The sequence below is a fragment of the Salvelinus sp. IW2-2015 genome, linkage group LG35 (assembly GCF_002910315.2).
Source record: "Salvelinus sp. IW2-2015 linkage group LG35, ASM291031v2, whole genome shotgun sequence".
Lineage (NCBI taxonomy): Eukaryota > Metazoa > Chordata > Actinopteri > Salmoniformes > Salmonidae > Salvelinus > Salvelinus sp. IW2-2015.
The window spans coordinates 2,519,748-2,539,508 of NC_036874.1; the positions used below are offsets into that span (position 1 = coordinate 2,519,748).

The following is a 19,761-nucleotide window of genomic DNA, read 5'->3' on the forward strand; positions in this document are numbered from 1 at the left end:
GATGTATCCCTGGGCTCCGTGGGGCAATGGGGGGTTTTAAAAAAAAACTGTCCATCGGCAGCTCTCTCAACAGCAGTGCGTACGGCGAATTGGAACAGTAAAAGTGCAACCCAAATATTATACGCCCGTGCATCAAACTCTATCAGCCTCTCAGTAAGGTAACACTCTCTTAACCCTCCCTCTTTATCTCTCATTTTTCCCCTTTCTCCTCAATTCTTCTTTCCTCCTTCTCCATCTCTCCTTTTTCTCCCTTCTCCCTCCCCTCTTATTCCACCACTCTTCTGTCTCTCTCCCTCACCCCCCTTCCTCCCCCCCCCCCCTCTCTCCAGGCACAGACCCCAGGATGGCCCGGAACCCAGAGCCGGTGAGTAAACCCACTGTCTCCCGTTTCAATCACACGCCGCTGTAATTTTCCAGCCCGCTAGATGTTCACCCCGCTGCTGCCAGTCTGTGACGAATGCCTGCCCCGCTTGAAATAATGCTGCTGCTGCTCCGTTCATGAAGAGATTGAAGCACTGGCTATATTAGTACATGAGTGGACTACTGAATAAAAATGGATGTTGGCCATTTCACTCGTCTTCTTTACCCTCTGGGTTGAGACGTAATCCTCAAACGATTTTGCGCATGTTCCATTTAATTTCAGATGAGAGTTGATAGTTGACATTGCATCAACAGATGACACTGGATGATGAACAGTGTAGTAGACATGGTATAAGATGTGTACATTTCTCCACACCATGATATGACATTTTGATTGATGCCATACAACACAGCTCAGCACAGCTCTTTTTCCCACTATGTTATCTGCCTTGGCGTTTGCACTTTTGGGACTAGCGAGTCTAAAGTTCTTCCTTAGCATGTGAGCTGACCAGGGAAAACCCACAGCCTTGTTGGGCTACTGTACCTGTATGTCTGTACATCTACTAATGTAATCTGTTATGCTGTTCATTTCCTGCCCATCAGATTACGAGTGTTTCTTCCGGTTGGAGGCTAACACCTTAGTTCAGAGCTTCCAGTCTCCAGGCTTTCCAGATCAGTACCCGGCCCAGTCCCGCTGCCAGTGGCAGATCAGAGCCCCGGAACAGAACGCCATCTCAGTCCGCTTCTCCCACTTTCACATAGAGGACGACTGCTCTGATGATTTTGTGTCCATCTACGACTCCCTCAGCCCGGATGAGTCCCAGGCCATCACTCAGTGAGTGCTCTCACAACCACTACTGTGATGATAAATAAATAATATGAATAATGCATAGATTTTTTATTAGTGCATTTCATGAACCTAAAGACTCTAGTACAGGGATGGTGATGAGAGAGGCTGAATCAGGCCAGTGTCTGTCATAATGCCACTATTKTCCACAGCCCAAGGAAATCTGTGACAAACTCCATCTTAATATCAGCAGTGATACACAGACAAGTGAATTCAATTGTAAGATTTCAAATTTGTGTGAGACATATTGTCTTTGTTCAATCGGAGGTGGTTACCTGGTGTCTAGGCTAGGTGTAATTGATAGGTTGTTGTGCTGCGAGAATGCGGGTTTGTTTCCAATCAATAAGGTTATGTTACAGTGGGGAAAAAGGAAGCAGGAAGTCAACTTCAAACTTGCTTTCTTTCAGCACAATAAATAATATATTCTTCATCCTACCAAGATACATAGACAGGTTAAAGAATGACTTTTAAACCAAGTGAAATATGGATTGTTTGTGTGCCATTCAGAGGGTGAATGGAAAAGACAAAAGATTTTAGTGCCTTTGAACGGGGTATGGTAGTTGGTCCTAGGCGCACCGGGTTTGACTGTGTCAAGAACTGCAACGCTGCTGGGTTTTTCACGTTCAACAGTTTCTTGTGTGTATCAAGAATGGCCCACCACCCAAAGAACATCCAGTCAACTTGACACAACTGTGGGAAGCATTGGAGTCAACATGGGCCAACATCTGTGGGCAAACGTGGGCGGTACAACGCAATATTAGGATGGTGTTCATAATGTTTTGTACACTCGGTGTACACTTGGTGTATCCCACTTGTTTACAACCTTTTATTAATTTAGGGTCCAACCAAGACATGCATACTACCAGTACCAACATATGCTTACTTAATGAGGAAAGAAGTCGTTTTGAAGTGTAGCGAATGCTGTGGACTTCATTCCCAATACATCATTGGTGATTTTAGTCACTTGTTGGGATCCTGGTGCATTTAGCCCAGCACGTCGTCTTTCATTGTTAACATTGGGGACCTTCAGTGAGATTGAGTTGGCTCAGAATGACCTCTCTTTTCCAATCTACCAGGGGTGCCACCCAGCAGCCATGCTGCTGTGTGTAATTGTGGTTGGTTGTCTGTGGACTCTGTGGGTGTCTGTCTCTCTTGCGCTCTCTCTCTCTCCCCCACTGTGGCAACCTGAGTGCAAATCAGTGGGGGCTACACTGCAGGCAATTTCAAGTTCCAGACCCTTCGCCAAACAAATGCGGGTAGCCAGGCGCTGCATAAGATTTTTATATTGCTGCTCAGCCTATCAGATTTATCCAAGGTGACACCAGGTTTGAGAGCCTTAATACAATAGTTTCTAATGGCATTACCCTGCTGCAGGTAGATGTAGTGCTGCTCTTGCAGCGTCATTCACACTTCTGTGGCTCCGGCCGCCGGCCCACGCTGCAGGAGCGTTTTGCTAAAATACCTGTTTGACTTTGAAATGTGTGTCTGAGCGGGCAGGGGTATTTTTCTTCCCTTTAATAGTTGACTTAATGCTTTTTGATGTGTGGGTGCTCATCAGTTATTTAGACATTTCAAATGTATTTAATGGGCTTCTTTGGGTTTCTGATTCATGTGTTTTATTAAAAGTGTACTATGTCACTCTAACAACACAGTGTAGATGGTATACTGATGGTTTATGCCTTTCACGCCTGCACCACATTCTGTCAGTGAATGAATTGAAGTCCCACACCTTGATCAGTGTTGCCCAGCCCTGTCATTTGTTGACGTCTCCATTTCCTGTATGAATCGCCTCCTATAGCAAGTGTGGTCAGAGGCCTCCCAGCAATCCCCTGGAGGTGGTGTCGTCCAGTAACATCATGCTCATCAACCTCATCACCGACAGTGCTGTCCAGAGGCCCGGCTTCAGTGCAGAGTACTCAATCATCCCCCTAACAACATGTAAGATAACATCACACAGTCATCCCCTTACCAAGATGTACAACGACAATGCCAATCAAACAGTCCATATTTCACTAAGTTAACATGATGAACACTCTAATGACCCAACTGTTGCCATTTTAGCTAAAAGTTGTGGAGGAGTCCTGAGTGATGCTCAGGGGAACTTCAGCTCTCCCCATTACCCCAGCTTCTATCCCCCAGCCCTGGACTGCAAGTGGACCATCGAGGTTGGTGATCCTGCATCATAGCCCCTTCTGTTACCCCCTCTCTCTGCTACCTCTCTATTTACCCCCTCACTCTCTGGTCCCGCTCTCTAGTCCCCTCTTTCCTGCACCATCCATAGCTCTGTATGAGGGGAATGCTGAGGCTGCAGAATGTCAGCCAGGCTGTTCAGTACCTCTTCCATCTTCATCTGTCCTATTGCAGCAGCAGTCCTTAAGGTTTTGTGTCTTGGGGGAGGAGGTGGGTTAGGTGTTCTCCCACAGCTACTGTAGTTTGAGTTCCAATTCCCTACACCTCCCACTTGGTTCCGTTCCCCTTGTGGATTTCAAATCATTGAATTGGTGTGAGCAGGCTTGAGAGACCACTATATTTCCTACACCATTTATTTAGAAACTATGAGGAGGAAGGAACAAGTGCGTACCTCTAAGGAGCAGGGCAGAGGGGAAAAGTGGTGGCATTTTCCAACTCTTAAGACTCACATGAACACAACCCTGTCTCTCAGGTCCCTGCAGGGAAGCAGGTACGTGTCAAGTTCACCATGTTCCGTATGAAGGAGCCGAGAGTGGACGTCAGGGTGTGTCACAAAGACTACATAGAGGTCATGGACACCAAGTAAGAATTGTCCTCTACTTACTGGAGCTCCATAGAACAGTATGACTTCATTGATTATCACAGGATAAAGGAAATGTGTCCTCTGTATGTCAACGGAATGTGATGGTTTAAAACAATGTCAGTATTTCCACTGAAATAAACGTTGTGTGCTTTGTGTCAGGTACTGTGGGGAGCTGTCTTCTCTGGCCCTTACCAGTACCACCAGCTCACTGGTTGTGATGTTCCACTCTGATGAGTCCTTCACAGACAAAGGCTTCCAGGCTCAGTACAACGCATACGATCCTTCCAACCGTGAGTGGTTTCTCTCTGGTGTTATATATGACTGGATTGTATGAAACGTCCTATGAAGGTGTTACCATTTTATGGGACTGTTTTCAAACTGCTCTTAATCTCAATGGCAACTGATATGGGAGTGGTGGTGCTATTGAAGTGAAAGTTGCTATATGACAGAGTAATCGTCACTATAACAACTGAACTAGTGCCCCAAACCCAGTGGCACGCTGACTGACACTCAGAGACGGTTCAATGATGGAGGTTTACAGACTGCAGCTCTGACTTCACAGGTCCACCAATCACAATGAGAGTGTGTTTATTGTCTGTTTTATCAGGCAGGAGCACTTCTAGTCTCTGTCTCAGTCCCCTCCACTCCCCTCGTCCCCTCTACCCTCTGTAGTGCTGCTCTTTCAGAGTTTGGGCCATAATGGATTTCAAATTGCTTTGATCAATAGGGACGAGCAGATTGCAACAAGATGGATGGGCCGGATATACACTGTCATTCCCTCACACTCCTTCTGTCACTCGCTCTCTCTCCATCTTTCTCTCTCATCGCTCACTCTCATTCGCCTCTTCCCCCTGTCTCCCTCTCTCCCTCCTTCGTTCCTCATTCCCTCCATTCTGTTACTGTGTGCAGCTTGCCCCAACCAGTTTGCCTGTGGCTCTGGGTTCTGTATCAAGAAGGAGCTGCATTGTGATGGCTGGAACGACTGTGGGGACATGAGTGATGAAATGAACTGCAGTAAGTAGATTCTGGCCTTGCTTGGCCTCACCTCACCCCTACCTCACCCCTACCTCACTCCCCTCCCTCTTTTCCCCTCACTTCCCGTTCACCCTCCCTACCTCGCTTCCCCCTTCACCCCTCCCTACTTCAGTTCCCCCTTCAACCCTCCCTCACTGCCCCTTCAACCCTTCCTCACTCCCCCTTACCCTCCCTTCACATACTTCCCACTCCCCTCACATTCCTGTGTGTGTGCATATCTGTGTGATAGAAGCCTCTGACACACTGGACATTTCCTCTTGCTATTTTCAGAATGTGAAAAGGACCAGTTTGCCTGTGACAACGGGATGTGCAAGCCCAAGTACTGGGTGTGCGACCGTGTCAACGACTGCGGTGACGAGAGTGATGAGAAGCACTGCAGTGAGTAGCCTCCTAGTCGGCCAGACCCTCTCTATGTAATGCCAGTCTGCGGGCTAAACGGCCCGCTAATGCCATACTAATTGTGCTAACATTAAAGGCGCTAATCGGTGGACACTGGCTCCTAGCTCGGCTGTGTGTGGTCATTACTTTATCAGTAATGTGGCTTGTTGGAAGCCTTGCCCAATTTGCTCAACCTCCGTCTAGACTCTTAATCATGTATAATGCATTCAGCCTTTTAAAACCCAGAGCAGGGGAGAGATGGAGGGAGAACAAGCATCCAGTCTGGCCACATCAGTAAAAATGTCTCTTTCTCTCTCCTCCCCCCCTTCCCAGGCTGTGCTAAGAATGAGTGGAGGTGTGGCGACGGGACCTGTTTGCCTCAGGATGTGGTGTGTGACACTAAGATGGACTGTGTAGACGGGAGTGACGAGGCTTCCTGTACCGTCTGTAAGTCAACACCAGACTCACTCGTTACATGACAGGACACACCTCTCTTTTGACATACATTAGCTATGCTACTTCACACACAACCCTGTCACTCCTTTTCAATCTCAGTTTTGTGATTAAAGTGGGATGTTAGACTAGACAGTCTCAATCAATACAGCCAGTCAATGTAAACCACAGCACCATCACCATGTATGGTGCACTGCATTCTAATGCCTGACTGATTGGAGTGTCTTTTTCATCAAACCTGGCCTAGCACTGAAATAGGTTTATGAAAAATGGGATCGTTTTTTAATATCAGAAATGTGTTTTCTTATGATTTCTTGATGGGTTTTGACTTTTATTTTACATTTTTATCCACCTCTCTCTCTGTACAGCTCCTGGTATCTGCTCTGACTTCAGCTTTAAGTGTAAGAACGAGGCGTGTGTGAACAAGGTGAACGCTGAGTGTGACCGGGTCAAAGATTGCACCGACGAATCAGACGAGGAAGGCTGCGGTAAGACAAGACAACCCAGCAGCAAGCTCTTTCATTCCTCCTCTCATTTACGTCTTCACTCGCTTCCTATTCTCTGGGCATCTCTCTCTGTCTTTGTAAAAACATCCATGAGTTAGCATGMAGTTTTAGAACTCCTGTTTGATGCAAAAACCTCGACTAGCACATGAAACCAGTTGTAAACTCATCATTGTCACTCCTAACAGTGAGCTACAGGACAGCAGAGTAGTGGGGCTGGGATAACGTATGACTGGCTGCTTGTCTACAGAACACCAAACAAGCCGGAGGGCCTCCATCCAGCACTTTTATTTATTTGATTCTTCTTTGGAGAACTATTGACATCTGTGTGAATATTTTTGTGTTTTTCCTTTCCTACAAGCCTCGGGGTCTGGCAGTGTTTTTTTGATAAGCTAATGTCGGTACCTTATTTCAACGAGCCGTTCAGTTCAGCGCCAAGGCTGCGGTGTCAAGTTATTTTCTCCTTCTCTTCTCTGTTCATTAACGCTCATCTCACTCTTCCTCTCCGCCATACCTTCCAACAGACTGTGGCATCCGGCCATATAAGCTTAACCGTATTGTGGGCGGGGAGAATGCGCAGCTGGGGGAGTGGCCCTGGCAGGTGAGCCTGCACTTCCAGACCCGTGGGCATGTGTGTGGCGCGTCAATCATCTCCAACCGCTGGCTCCTGTCTGCCGCCCACTGCTTCAAGACCATCAGCCCTGAGTGAGGTCCACATACACAACACTGCTCTCCTTCTTTCCTCCCTGCTCCTCCTTCCTTCCTCTCTGCTCCTCRTGCCTCTCTGCAGTTTGTCCTTCCTATTGTTTCGAATGTCCTCCCTTCATCCCTCCCTACGCCTCGCTTTTGTTCTCTATGCCTCTTTTTTGGGGTCTGTCTATCCCGTCATGCCTGTGGGTAGTTTATGGCTTCTCTACTCTACTGAAGCTTCTCTCCTTGACTTCTTCTTTCAAGATCTCCAGCCCTGTATGTGTACATGGCACCCCTCACACCTCTTCTGGTTTCTGATTCAGAGACAGATCATCCCATCTCTGCTTCTGAAGCCTCTATCTCCCACCTCCCTCTACTCTGCTTTCAAACATCTTTTTTTGGACCTTTCCCACGCCCGGGGGTAGTTTATGGCCACTCTGCTGTCTTTCAACTACTTCACTGAGTTAACTTAGTTTGTTGGCGCCCCATTCTCGTTATTATTATTATTATTCATTATTCCTGAGGACATCGTTTTAGAGATCCTGTTCGTTCATTTTATACTAAGGGCTTTTCAATCTGTAAAGCTGAAGAGTTCCAGGTTCCACAATAGAAATGTAAAGGTATTGAGCCAACATGTGCAGCGTTTACCATGAATGCGTTCTCCACTAAAGTGGGAACATTGCCTTTACATTTCAATCACGCTGTAAAGCTGAATTTCCTCAATGCGGATTGAACAGAGCCCTAAGAGAGATGCGAGTATGATGGGTAAACAGTGCTTTACACAACACAGGAGTTTTGATCCACAGCACAAGGACTGAGAAATTACCCCTTGATTATACTATTTAAAGAGATGCTTCAGGGCCACATTTACATCAAAGCAGCTTTATAGTGTGTATATACTGTGTGTAATTAGCTGGGCTGCCAGTAGGTGGAGCACTAGCCCTGCACTAGAATGTGATCCAGCACCGCTGTGTTGGGATGGATGTGGTCTTTTCCATTTAGAGCCAGCCACTGTAGGAGATGATGTAGCTGTGCACTGCGGCAGTTTCATGAACAGTACAGAGATTTACAGAGCTCTGCTGCTAGCATTGGTTCCCCTCACAATCACACAGTCAGCTTGGAAGAGAAATGGCTTCCTTTCTGTTTACAGACAGCATTCTCTTATGCTGTGGAGAGGCTCTATAGGAGTAGCTCAAGCTCATATCCTATAGCAGCAGTAGGCAATCTTAGACTCAATCTTACATGGACAATTCAATCAATTGAGTCTTTATTAAAGACTAATTAGTTCATTATTTGAATCAGGTGTGTTGCTGCTTTGGCCGGAGCAAAAGCCTGCCACCACACTGGCCCCTTTCAGATAAGACTGCCAGCCCTTGGCCCTGTAGGCTGGTTAACATGCCCACAATCAATTCTATCCACTCCTGTACTTTGTAAAAAAACACTTTCAAGTGAAATTTCAAAGGCAGAGAGGCCAGCAGAATAACTGAATAATGTTAACATCCCATGCTCTCTCTCTCTCTCTCTCTCTCTCTCATCGCCTCTAGAAACCACGTGGCCTCCAACTGGCAGACGTACAGTGGCATGCAGGACCAGTATAAGCAGGATACTGTTCAGAGAAGCTTCGTGAAGACCATTATCACCCACCCAGACTACAACCAGATGACCTATGACTACGACATCGCCCTGCTGGAGCTGAGCCAGCCGCTGGAGTTCACCAACACCATCCACCCCATCTGCCTACCCGCACGCTCCCACCTCTTCCCTGCTGGCATGTCCTGTTGGGTTACAGGCTGGGGCACGCTCCGTGAAGGAGGTGGGGGATCATATAGTTACACTGTTGTTCTTATAGACCTAGGTCATATACAATACATATGTTGAATAGCTCCAAATGCTAATGTTGCAATTGATTTAGTGCATGGGGTCAAAGTTAACATACATTTACTTCTATTTCATGCTACAGAACTGGGTCATACTAGGGAGGGTCATTTGAAATGTTTTTACTGTTAAGAGTACTCTSATTATTATTTTTTTGTACTAGAGTACTCAAGTAAAAAAAAGTATATTAGAACACACTAGAGGAAAATATGTGCACGTTTATCTATATGCCAACAGCGCGCAAAAATGCCTAATTTATCATAACCTTTACAGATAACATGTTCTATATAGCCTAGTATATTCAGTCAATAAAAAACCAAGTCCCATTTTAGAATCATTAATTGAAACCATAATGAGCTGTATTACCTGCTCGGCTCTGGCTTCGCCTAGCAGTGGCAAAAAATAAAAGATAAAACGCATAAGGAAATAGGCAGACCTAAAATTATGCTCGGCTTCAGTTGCGCTTCTTCACTCTGATGAGAATTCACCAACTGGCATTCTATCAGCAGACAGCACTCGGACTGATTTGTAGCTACTTTTCTCGTAGCTTCATTTTCTCTGGTAAAATGCAAGATTAACTTCAAATAAAACATTAGATTAAGAAATMGAGCTGATAAACAACACTAGAAATATATATGATGGCAATGCATCACTTTTGCAAAAAATGACTTACTCATTGGAAGCTCATTTAATTGTGTGGCTGCTAGCCAAATAGTGTTGCACTTCGGGTGTCATCTGATGAAAATGAAATTATTTCCTGGTGAATGTATTGCGCAAATGTATTTTCTGTGAAGGATATAGTTGCTCAATCCTGATCACTCTATTGAAGAAAAAAACGCGACTTCCAACAAAACGCAGGTGAAAGGGTTTAAACTCGACCACCTATCCCGGCGTTCGACCTAGGTAGTCCACATCTGTGCGCACTCAAGCAATACTGACAAGACTGAGAAACCAGACATGTTGACATAAAACTGGCAGATATGATTAATAAACCACAACTTCATCATCAGTGAGCTCTCAAAACAACGTCTCCACTACAAGAATGAGAATGGTATGCTGGATTAATACATTGAATTAACAGAAATGACCGTAACCAAACATTCTAGATTAATGGGGAAATTGCAATGATTAACGGTAGCCTACATTTACTGCTGGTGATACTTTTGAGATATAGCGGGGAATTCATAAACTTTCACAAACAATTCACACCATGAAAACAATGATTGAGCACGAATTGACAGAAGAGTGTACATGGAGAGAGATGCACACTATCGCCAATCTCTGGTTAAAGATAATTTTTGACATCCATTCGAGTAATTACTCAATTACTCATGCCCATCCCTAGGTCATACATGTTGAATTCTTTAAGATTGTTGAGCTGTGCTTGATTTAGTATTAAGGGTCTCATTTAGACCAGCATTACTGTTCTCATACGGCAGACTTGGGTCAAATACTGTGCATTAGGTCAAGTATTTCCAAATGCTCGAGCTGCACTTGATTTCGTTTGAAAGGAATGGAGCCAAGAGACAGTGGAATAGTCCAAGAAAGTGCTGAATCAGCGCACCTCACATACTAACCATTTGGCATAGTATTTGACTCAGTCAGGTGTGTTATATAACTCCTCTATGATGTATATACATKTTTTACATCTCTCTTTCTTCTTGGCATGCTGCGCTTCCCTCATCTTGACATTCCTCGCGCGTTCTCTCCATCCCTCCCTCTTCATCCCTCTCATCTGTCTCCCATCATGGCGTCTTTCCCTTCATCGCCATGGCATCCTTCTCTTCCCTTCATCCCTCTCTCCTGACGGCCGTCTTCCCTCACCTCCTCCCCATTTTCATTCTCAACCCTCATCTCTCCCGTTCATGACATCCCGCTCTGTCTCCCTTCATCTCTCATGACGTCCCTGTCTTCTGTCACCCCTTTCCCATTCCTTCTCCCTCATCTTTCATCCTAATATTTTCCTCATCTCTCTCATCATGTCATTCCTCTTGTTCCCTTCATCTCGCACACATCTTTTTCCTATCATCCCTCTTCCATTACACCTTCCTCCACATCCATATTTCATACCAGACCTCCCTATCCCTCTCCCTCTTTCTCTTGAGGAATCTCTTAACTGTACATTAGCCAACCCAAAGCCAACTCATTAGCACCTGGGTTGTAGGCAGTTGCTAGTGGACATGAAGGTCATCTCCTGCTAGTTATAACCACGTGTCCTCTCTTTCTCGTTGCGGTCAGGTGCCATAGCACGGCTGCTGCAGAAGGCGGAGGTGAAGATCATTAACGACACGGTGTGTAACGTGGTCACCGAGGGTCAGGTCACATCCAGGATGCTCTGCTCCGGCTTCCTGTCCGGAGGGGTTGACGCCTGTCAGGTGGGAGGGATACGCATGGCAGGCTACATTATCACACACACACAACACAAACACATGCAATTATAAACAGAAACGTATGTCATACACCTACATCTTAAAACACTCCTAAACACGTTTCCTTTGTGCCCAATGTAATGTCTCTGTCCTCTGTTGCTCTCATCACTAGGGAGACTCGGGGGGTCCCCTGGTGTGCTTCGAGGAAAGTGGGATGTGGTTCCAGGCAGGCATCGTGAGCTGGGGTGAGGGCTGCGCTCGTCGGAACAAGCCCGGCGTCTACTCGCGTGTCACCAAGCTGAGAGACTGGATCCGCAAGAACACGGGGGTTTGATGCTGATGATGGGGGAGGGGGAGGGACAGCGGGTAGACAGTTTGGGGGTCTGACAGGACAAGACAAAAAATAAGGAATATGGAACATTGAGTCTGATTGAGGTCGAGTCCCCCCATGATGACCAGAGCTATCCATCCTTCTAGCCAGCCTCAACCAGCCTCCGACACCCACTGAGGGCCTGCATGGGGCTAGCTACTGCTCAGARGAATGATTTCAAATGGGTTTMGGATTAGYTTTTTRAATGTTTTTATGCTGTACTGATGCAACCCTGGTTCTCAAAGGCTCCGAGAAGCAGCAAGACTCCTGCACCTCCATCAATCATGTCATGTTCCACTGGTTTGATGAATATTCTCCCAGTGTAAATAATGGAAGATGTATATTTTGAAGATGCACTTTGTTTTTAGTGGTACAGTATTTGCCAAATCTCCCACATTGCTATGATGTGAGATCACATCTTCTGTTAGACAGACAGACATACCAAATGAACTGAGGGAATTAGAAATGTAACAGAAGTAGAATAGTTGGTTGTATTTTTACAATGTATTTCTTTACCAGCTGTTTTCACCTGCCAATTTTCACTTAAAGTGCCTTGACAAGAACATTGAATTTTTTATAAGTCAGTGTGATACTAGTGATGTTAGTAATTAGTAATTCCACATTTTGTTACAGCCTGAATTGAAAATGGATTAAATATAAACTTAAATCACCCATCTATACACAATACCCCATAATGACAAAGTGAAAACCTATTTTTAGAAATGTTTGTACAGAAATATCTCATTTACATATGTATTCACACCCCTGAGTAAATTCATGTTATAATCACCTTCGGCAGAGATTACAGCTGCAAGTCTTTCTTGGTAAGTCCCTATGAGGTTTCCACACCTGTATTGTACAATATTTGCACATTATTATTTTCAAAATTCTTCAAGCTCTTTCAAGTTGGTTGTTGATCATTACTYGACAGCCATTTTCAAGTTTTGCTATAGGTTTTCAAGTCGATTTTAATTCAAAACTGTCACGAAGCCACTCAGGAATATTCAATGTCATCTTACTAAGCAACTCCAGTGTATATTTGGTCTTGTGTTTTAGGTTATTGTCCTGCTGAAAGGTGAATTAGTCTCCCAGTGTCTGTTGGAAAGCAGACTGAAGCAGGTTATCCTCTAGGATTTTGACTGTGCTTAGCTCTCTTCTATTTTGCCATTTTGTCAGGATATACACTACCGTTCAAAAGTTTGGGTTCACTTAGAAATGTCCTTGTTTTTGAAAGAAAAGCACATTTTTGTCCATTTAAAATAGCATCAAATTGATCAGAAACACAGTGTAGACATTGGTAATGTTGTAAATGACTATTGTAGTTGGAAATGGCAGATTTTATGGCCAGCATCCCGGAGTTGCCTCTTCACTGTTAACGTTTAGACTGGTGTTTTGCGGGTACTATTAAATTAAGCTGCCAGTTGAGGACTTATGAGGCGTCTGTTTCTCAAACTAGACACTAATGTACTTGTCCTCTTGCCCAGTTGTGCACCGGGGCCTCCCACTCTTTCTATTCTGGTTAGATCCAGTTTGCGCAGTTCTGTGAAGGGAGTAGTACATAGTGGTGTACGAGATCTTCAGTTTCTTGACAATTTCTCGCATGGAATAGCCTTCATTTCCCAGAACAAGAATCGACCGATGCATTTCAGAAGAAAGTTATTTTGAGCCTGTAATCGAACCCACAAATGTTGATGCTCCAGATACTCAACTAGTCTAAAGAAGGCCAGTTTTATTTATTTTTTAATGAGCACAACAGTTTTCAGCTGTGCTAACATAATTGCAAAGGGGCTTTATAATGATCAATTAGCTTTTATAAAATGATAAACTTGGATTAGCTAACACAACGTGCCATTGGAACACAGCAGTGATGGTTGCTGATAATGGGCCTCTGTACGCTTATGTAGATATTCCATAAAAAATAATCKGTTTCCAGCTACCATAGTCATTTACAACATTAACGATGTCTACACGGTATTTCTGATCAATTTGATGTTACTTTAATAAACAAAAAAATGTGCTTTTCTTTCAAAAACAAGGACATTTCCTAGTGACCCCAAACTTTTGAACGGTAGTGTGCATTTCATTTCTTTGCCACATTTCTTTTTTGCAGTTTTACTTTAGTGCCTTATTGCAAACAGGATACATGTTTTCCAATATTTGTATTCTGTACAGGCTTTCTTTTTAGTCTGTCATTTAGGTTAGTATTGTGGAGTAACTACAATGTTGGTGAGCCATCCTCCGTTTTCTCCTGTCACAGCCATTAAACTCTGTAACTGTTTTAAAGTCACCATTGGCCTCATGGTGAAATTCCTGAGCCATTTCCTTCCTCTCTGGCAACTGATTTAGGAAGGATGCCTGTATCTTTGTAGTGACTGGGTGTATTGATACACCATCCAAAGTGTAATTACTAACTTCACCATGCCCAAAGGGATATTCAATGTCTGCTTCTTTTCCCCTTTTTTTACCCATCTACCAATAGGTGCCCCTCTGCGAGGCATAGGAAATCCTCCCTGGTCTTTGTGGTTGAATTTGTGTTTGAAATTCACTGCTCGGGACCTTACAATTATCTCTGTATGTGTGGGTTATACAGATGAGGTAGTCATTCAAAAATAATGTTAAACACTATTGCACACAGAGTGAATCCATGCAATTTGTGACTTGTTTTTATTCCTGAACTTTGAGGTTTGCCATAAAGGGTTTGAATACTTATTGACTCTAGACATTTCACCTTTTCATTTCTAAGAACATAAATCCACTTTATTATGGAATATTGTTCGTAGGCTAGTGACACAATCTCAATTTAATCAATTTTAAATTGAGAATACAACACAACAAAATGTGGAAAATGTCAAGAGGTATGAATACTTTCAGGAGGAACTGACAAGATATTTGAGTGACCGCTCTAACAATGGAAGTACATGTCCTCAAAGATGGAAGGCAGGCAGGAGGAGGCAAGATCAGGTGGGACCATTCTAGCCAATGAGAGGGCCGATACGTGTGTGTGTGCACAACAGGCCATAGAGATGGATGTATGACTCGTCTTGGTATCTGTGCCACTATAGTGTCTGTGTTCACACACGTATCAATGGTGCTTCCCATGCTATCTCTAGGGTTGGAAGGTATCCAGATTGCCATACCTTCATACTGTGCCATCCCGGGATATACGGTATTATCAGCAGTGCAATTTATCTTATTTTTCTTCGTTAACCCCCCCCTTCAAAATAAAACTGAACTTACCAGAATGCTGACAAAATGCTAACATGTACTATGGAATCCCCCATAGTGAATGCTKGGTAAATGCTAACGACTGCATGCAAACATTTKCTACTAAATCAGACAACCCAGCTCATGAAGTACAGTTGAAGTCGGAAGTTTACATACACTTAGGTTGGAGTCATTAAAACTGTTTTTTCAACCACTCCACAAATGTCTTGTTAACAAACTATAGTTTTGGCAAGTCGGTTAGGATCAACTTTGTGCATGACACAAGTCATTTTTCCAACAATTGTTTACAAACAGATTATTTCACTGTATCACAATTCCAGTGGATCAGAAGTTTACATACACCTAAGTTGACTGTGCCTTTTAAACAGCTTGGAAAATTCCAGAAAATTATGTCATGGCTTTAGAAGCTTCTGATAGGCTAATTGACATAATTTGAGTCAATTGGAGGTGTGCCTGTGGCTGTATTTCAAGGCCTACCTTCAAACTCAGTGCCTCTTTGCTAATGGTTCTTCCAAATGGACAATGAGCCCAAGCATACTTCCAAAGTTGTGGCAAAATGGCTTAAGTACAACAAAGTCAAGGTATTGAAGTGGCCATCACAAAGCCTTGACCTCAATCCCATAGAAGATTTGTGTGCGAGCAAGGAGGCCTACAAACCTGACTCAGTTACACCAGCTTTGTCAGGAGGAATATGCCAAGATTAACCCAARTTATTATGGGAAGCTTGTGGAAGGCTACCTGGAACGTTTGACCCAAGTTAAACAATTAAAGGCAATGCTACCAAATACTAATTGAGTGTATGTAAGCTTCTGACCCACTGGGAATGTGATGAAAGAAATACAAGCTGAAATAAATCAGAAAATTACATTTCACATTCTTAAAAATTAAAGTGGGGATCCTAACTGACCAAAGAGAGGAATTTTTACAAGGATTAAATGTCAGGAATTGTGAAAAACMGAGTTTAAATGTATTTGGCAAAGGTGTATATAATCTTCCGACTTGAACTGTATCTCAAAGTGCAGTTTGCAGCACCCACAAAACAAATTTTAGACCACAGGGATCTTAGACCAGGAGGGGATTGTCTCTGCTGCTGTTACCAATAAGCTTGATCTTTTACGCTAATGTTAGCCACTTAGCTAACATTATCAAGTTAGCAAAACCTGGAAATAATGTATTTGGCACGTCTTAGTTAACTTATTAATAGTAATAAGATATCTAGTTGGCAAACAGTAAATTTCCTGTAAATTGATCACCTCACTTAAAATGGAAATATTAACTTTTTTGGGTACCTGATCAATTGTGAGTTATAGTTATAGATCTATCATTCTGCTTGAAAGCAAGTCTAAGAAGCGGTAGATCTGTTCTATATGTGTCACGGAATACTAGGTGTGTGAGGGAGAAGTGCATAGGGAGAAGTGTGCACTTTAATATGGCTGAGACGGCAGGACTTAGAAAACCGATCCACAACGACCAGGATCGTCGTACTTCCCTGGGACGGGGGAAGGTCGGTGAGGAAGTCCACCGATAAGTTTGACCACGGCCGTTGTGGAACGGGGAGGGGCTGTAACTTCCCTCTAGGCAAGTGTCAAGGAGCCTTGCTCTGAGCGCACACCGAGCAGGAGGAGACATAAAATCTCACGTCCTTAGCTAACGTGGGCCACCAGTATCTCCCCCTAAGATTCCGCACTGTCCTCTCGATGCCAGGATGACCCGAGGAGGGTAGAGTATGAGCCCAACGTATTAGTTTATCACGGACCCCCCTCGGCACGTACTGAGCCCCTGCTGGACACTGGGGGGGGGGGCGTCTCTAACCGTGATCTCCCCGTCCACCTCCCATACCACCGGTGCCATGAGACATGAAGGTGGAAAGATGGGGGTCGGCTCGACGGACCGCTCCTCGGTATCATAGAGGCGGGACAGCGCTTCGCCTTTAGTGTTTTGGGAGCCTGGCCGGTACGAGATGGTGAAGTGAAACCGGGTAAAGAACACTGCCCATCTAGCCTGACGCGGATTCAGTCTCCTCGCTGCCCGGATATACTTGAGATTACGATGGTCAGTCCAGATGAGAAAAGGGTGCTAAGCCCCCTCAAGCCAATATCTCCACACCTTCAGAGCCTTGACTACAGCTAACAACTCCAGGTCCCCCACGTCATAGTTTCGCTCCGCCGGACCGAGCTTCCTCGAAAAGAAGGCACAAGGGCGAAGCTTTGGTGGCACGCCCGAGCGCTGGGACAGCACGGCCCCTACCCCAGCCTCGGACGCTTCCACCTCCACTATGAACGCTAAAGAGGGGTCCGGATGCGCCAACACGGGCGCATTGGTGAACAGCTCCTTCAGACGACTGAAAGCTCTGCCCGCCTCTGCTAACCAACGCAAGCGCACTGGTCCTCCCTTCAGCAGTGTGGTAATGGGAGCAGCCACCTGACCAAAACCCCYGATAAACCTCCGGTAGTAATTGGCAAACCCTAAAAAACGCTGCACCTCTTTCACCGTGGTCGGAGTCGGCCAATTACGCACGGCTGTAACGCGGTCATCCTCCATCACCACCCCGGAGGTGGAAATACGATAACCCAGGAAGYAAACGGCCTGTTTGAAGAACACACATTTCTCGGTTGACATACAGGTCATGCTCCAGCAGTCGCCCAAGTACCTTACGCACCAGAGAAATGTGCGCCGCGCGTGTGGCAGAATAGATCAGGATGTCATCGATGTACACTACCACTCCCTGCCCGAGCAGGTCTCGGAGAATCTCGTCTACGAAGGATTGGAAGACGGCTGGAGCATTCTTCAACCCATATGGCATGACGAGGTACTCATAATGGCCAGATGTAGTCCTAAATGCGGTTTTCCACTCATCTCCTCCCCGGATATGCACCAGATTATACGCACTCCTCAGGTCCAGTTTTGTGAAGAAGCGCGCCCCGTGAAATGATTCCACCGCCGTAGCGATGAGAGGTAGTGGGTAACTAAACCCCACTGTGATAGAATTTAGACCTCGATAATCAATGCACGGGCGCAGACCTCCCTCCTTCTTCTTCACAAAAAAGAAGRTCGAGGAGACGGGRGATGCGGAGGGCCGAATGTACCCKTGTCCCAGCYATTCAGRWACATATGTCTCCATAGCCYCTGTCTCCTCCTGGGACAATGGYTACARGTGACTCCTAGGAAGTGCAGCGTTCTCCAGGAGGTCTATCGCTCAGTCCCCTCGACGATGGGGTGGTAATTGGGTCGCCTTCCTCTTACTGAAGGCGATAGCCAAATCGGCATATTCAGAGGGAATGCGCACGGTGGAAACCTGGTCTGGACTCTCCACCGTAGTCGCACCAACGGAAACTCCTATACACCTGCCTGAACACTCCTCTGACCATCCTCTAAGAGCCCCCTGTCGCCAGGAAATCACCGGGTTGTGATGAGCTAGCCAGGGAATTCCCAACACCATTGGAAACGCAGGTGAATCGATAAGGAATAGACTAATCTGCTCCTTATGACCCCCCTGCATTACCATGTCCAGTGGCACCGTGGCCTCCCTGACCACTCCTAACCCTAATGGTCGGCTATCTAAGGAGTGCACGGGGAAAGGTAGGTCTAACGACACCAGGGGAATCCCTAGCCTTAACGTGAGCCCACGATCCATGAAGTTCCCAGCTGCGCCTGAATCGCCAAGCGCCTTATGCTGTAGAGAGGGAGAAAACCTCTTTTCCTGGGTTAACACAAACATATGACCGACAGGAAGCTCTGGGTGAGTCTGGTGCTGACTCACCTGGGGTGACCGAGTAGTGCTCCGCCTGCCCTCCCGACTCCCAGACGAGCTCCTCCAGCACCGGTCGGCCGCATGTCCTCGCCGACCACAACTGGAGCAGGAGGAAACTCCTCCTCCGGTCCCCCTCGATGCAGCCCCCCCTAACTCCATGGGGATGGGAGCAGGAGGGCCTGGGGGTGGAAACAACAGGGCCTGTTCCGGACGCCTGCGGGAAGCCAGCAGGTTGTCCAGACGAATGGACATGTCTATGAGTTCATCCAAGGTGAGGGTGGTGTCCCGACACGCTAGCTCCCTGCGGACGTCCTCCCTGAGGCTACATCGGTAGTGGTCTATCAAAGCCCTGTTGTTCCACCCTGCTCCTGCGGCCAAGGTCCTGAACTTCAGGGCAAAGTCCTGCTCGCTCCTCGTCTCTTGTCGCAGGTGGAACAGCCGTTCACCCGCCGCCCGACCCTCTGGTGGTTGATCGAACACAGCTCGGAATCGGCGGGTGAACTTGGGGTAGTGATCCCTCCTCGAGTCTGAGCCATTCCACACTGCGTTAGCCCACTCCAGGGCTCGTCCCATCAGACAGGAGACGAGGACGTTCACGCTCTCCTCCCCTGAGGGAGTAGGACGGACGGTCGCCAGGTATAGTTCTTGTTGGAGGAGGAACCCCTGACACCCAGCRACCGTCCCATCATACTCCCTAGGGAGCGCCAGACGCAGAGCTCCAGAGCCGGATGCTGAAGCAGAGGTAGGAGGTGCTGGAGATGAGGTGGGAAGGCCACTCCTCTCCCATCGGTCCATCCTCTCRATCATCAGATCCATTGCCGATCCTATTCGGTGGAGAATGCTGGTGTGATGGAGGACCCTCTCCTCCATCGACGGGAGAGGAGGTGCGGCTGCTACTGCTGATTCCATTTTGTTTGGTGCGGGATTCTGTCACGGAATACTAGGTGTGTGAGGGAAGAATCAGGCGCAGAGAGCAGAGAGTTCCATAGGGAGAAGTGCACTTTAATATGGCACCAAAAGCAATGCCCAAAACACAGYGCGCGAAAAATATGGACCAACCCAAAACACAGGYTKCRCGGTCCGGAGCACGAACACACCCAACAACACAAACACGTAACACAAGAATAATCKR

The 19,761-nt window shown here is 46.1% G+C and overlaps 1 protein-coding gene across 1 annotated transcript in view; it reads left to right on the top strand.

Moving 5' to 3' along the window:
* Positions 1 to 13,940, top strand: part of st14 (ST14 transmembrane serine protease matriptase) — a 37,816-nt gene extending 23,876 nt beyond the window's left edge. Inside the window, exons 6-19 of the mRNA XM_023980333.3 lie at positions 330 to 368; positions 964 to 1,195; positions 3,006 to 3,145; positions 3,269 to 3,372; positions 3,870 to 3,979; positions 4,140 to 4,270; positions 4,890 to 4,994; positions 5,286 to 5,393; positions 5,727 to 5,840; positions 6,215 to 6,334; positions 6,874 to 7,054; positions 8,584 to 8,852; positions 11,153 to 11,289; positions 11,456 to 13,940. Of these exons, the coding sequence (XP_023836101.2) occupies positions 330 to 368; positions 964 to 1,195; positions 3,006 to 3,145; positions 3,269 to 3,372; positions 3,870 to 3,979; positions 4,140 to 4,270; positions 4,890 to 4,994; positions 5,286 to 5,393; positions 5,727 to 5,840; positions 6,215 to 6,334; positions 6,874 to 7,054; positions 8,584 to 8,852; positions 11,153 to 11,289; positions 11,456 to 11,617 (1,952 nt within the window). The 3' untranslated portion in view covers positions 11,618 to 13,940. The remainder of the gene's footprint in view (positions 1 to 329; positions 369 to 963; positions 1,196 to 3,005; positions 3,146 to 3,268; positions 3,373 to 3,869; positions 3,980 to 4,139; positions 4,271 to 4,889; positions 4,995 to 5,285; positions 5,394 to 5,726; positions 5,841 to 6,214; positions 6,335 to 6,873; positions 7,055 to 8,583; positions 8,853 to 11,152; positions 11,290 to 11,455) is intronic.
* Positions 13,941 to 19,761: the final 5,821 nt, after the last annotated feature.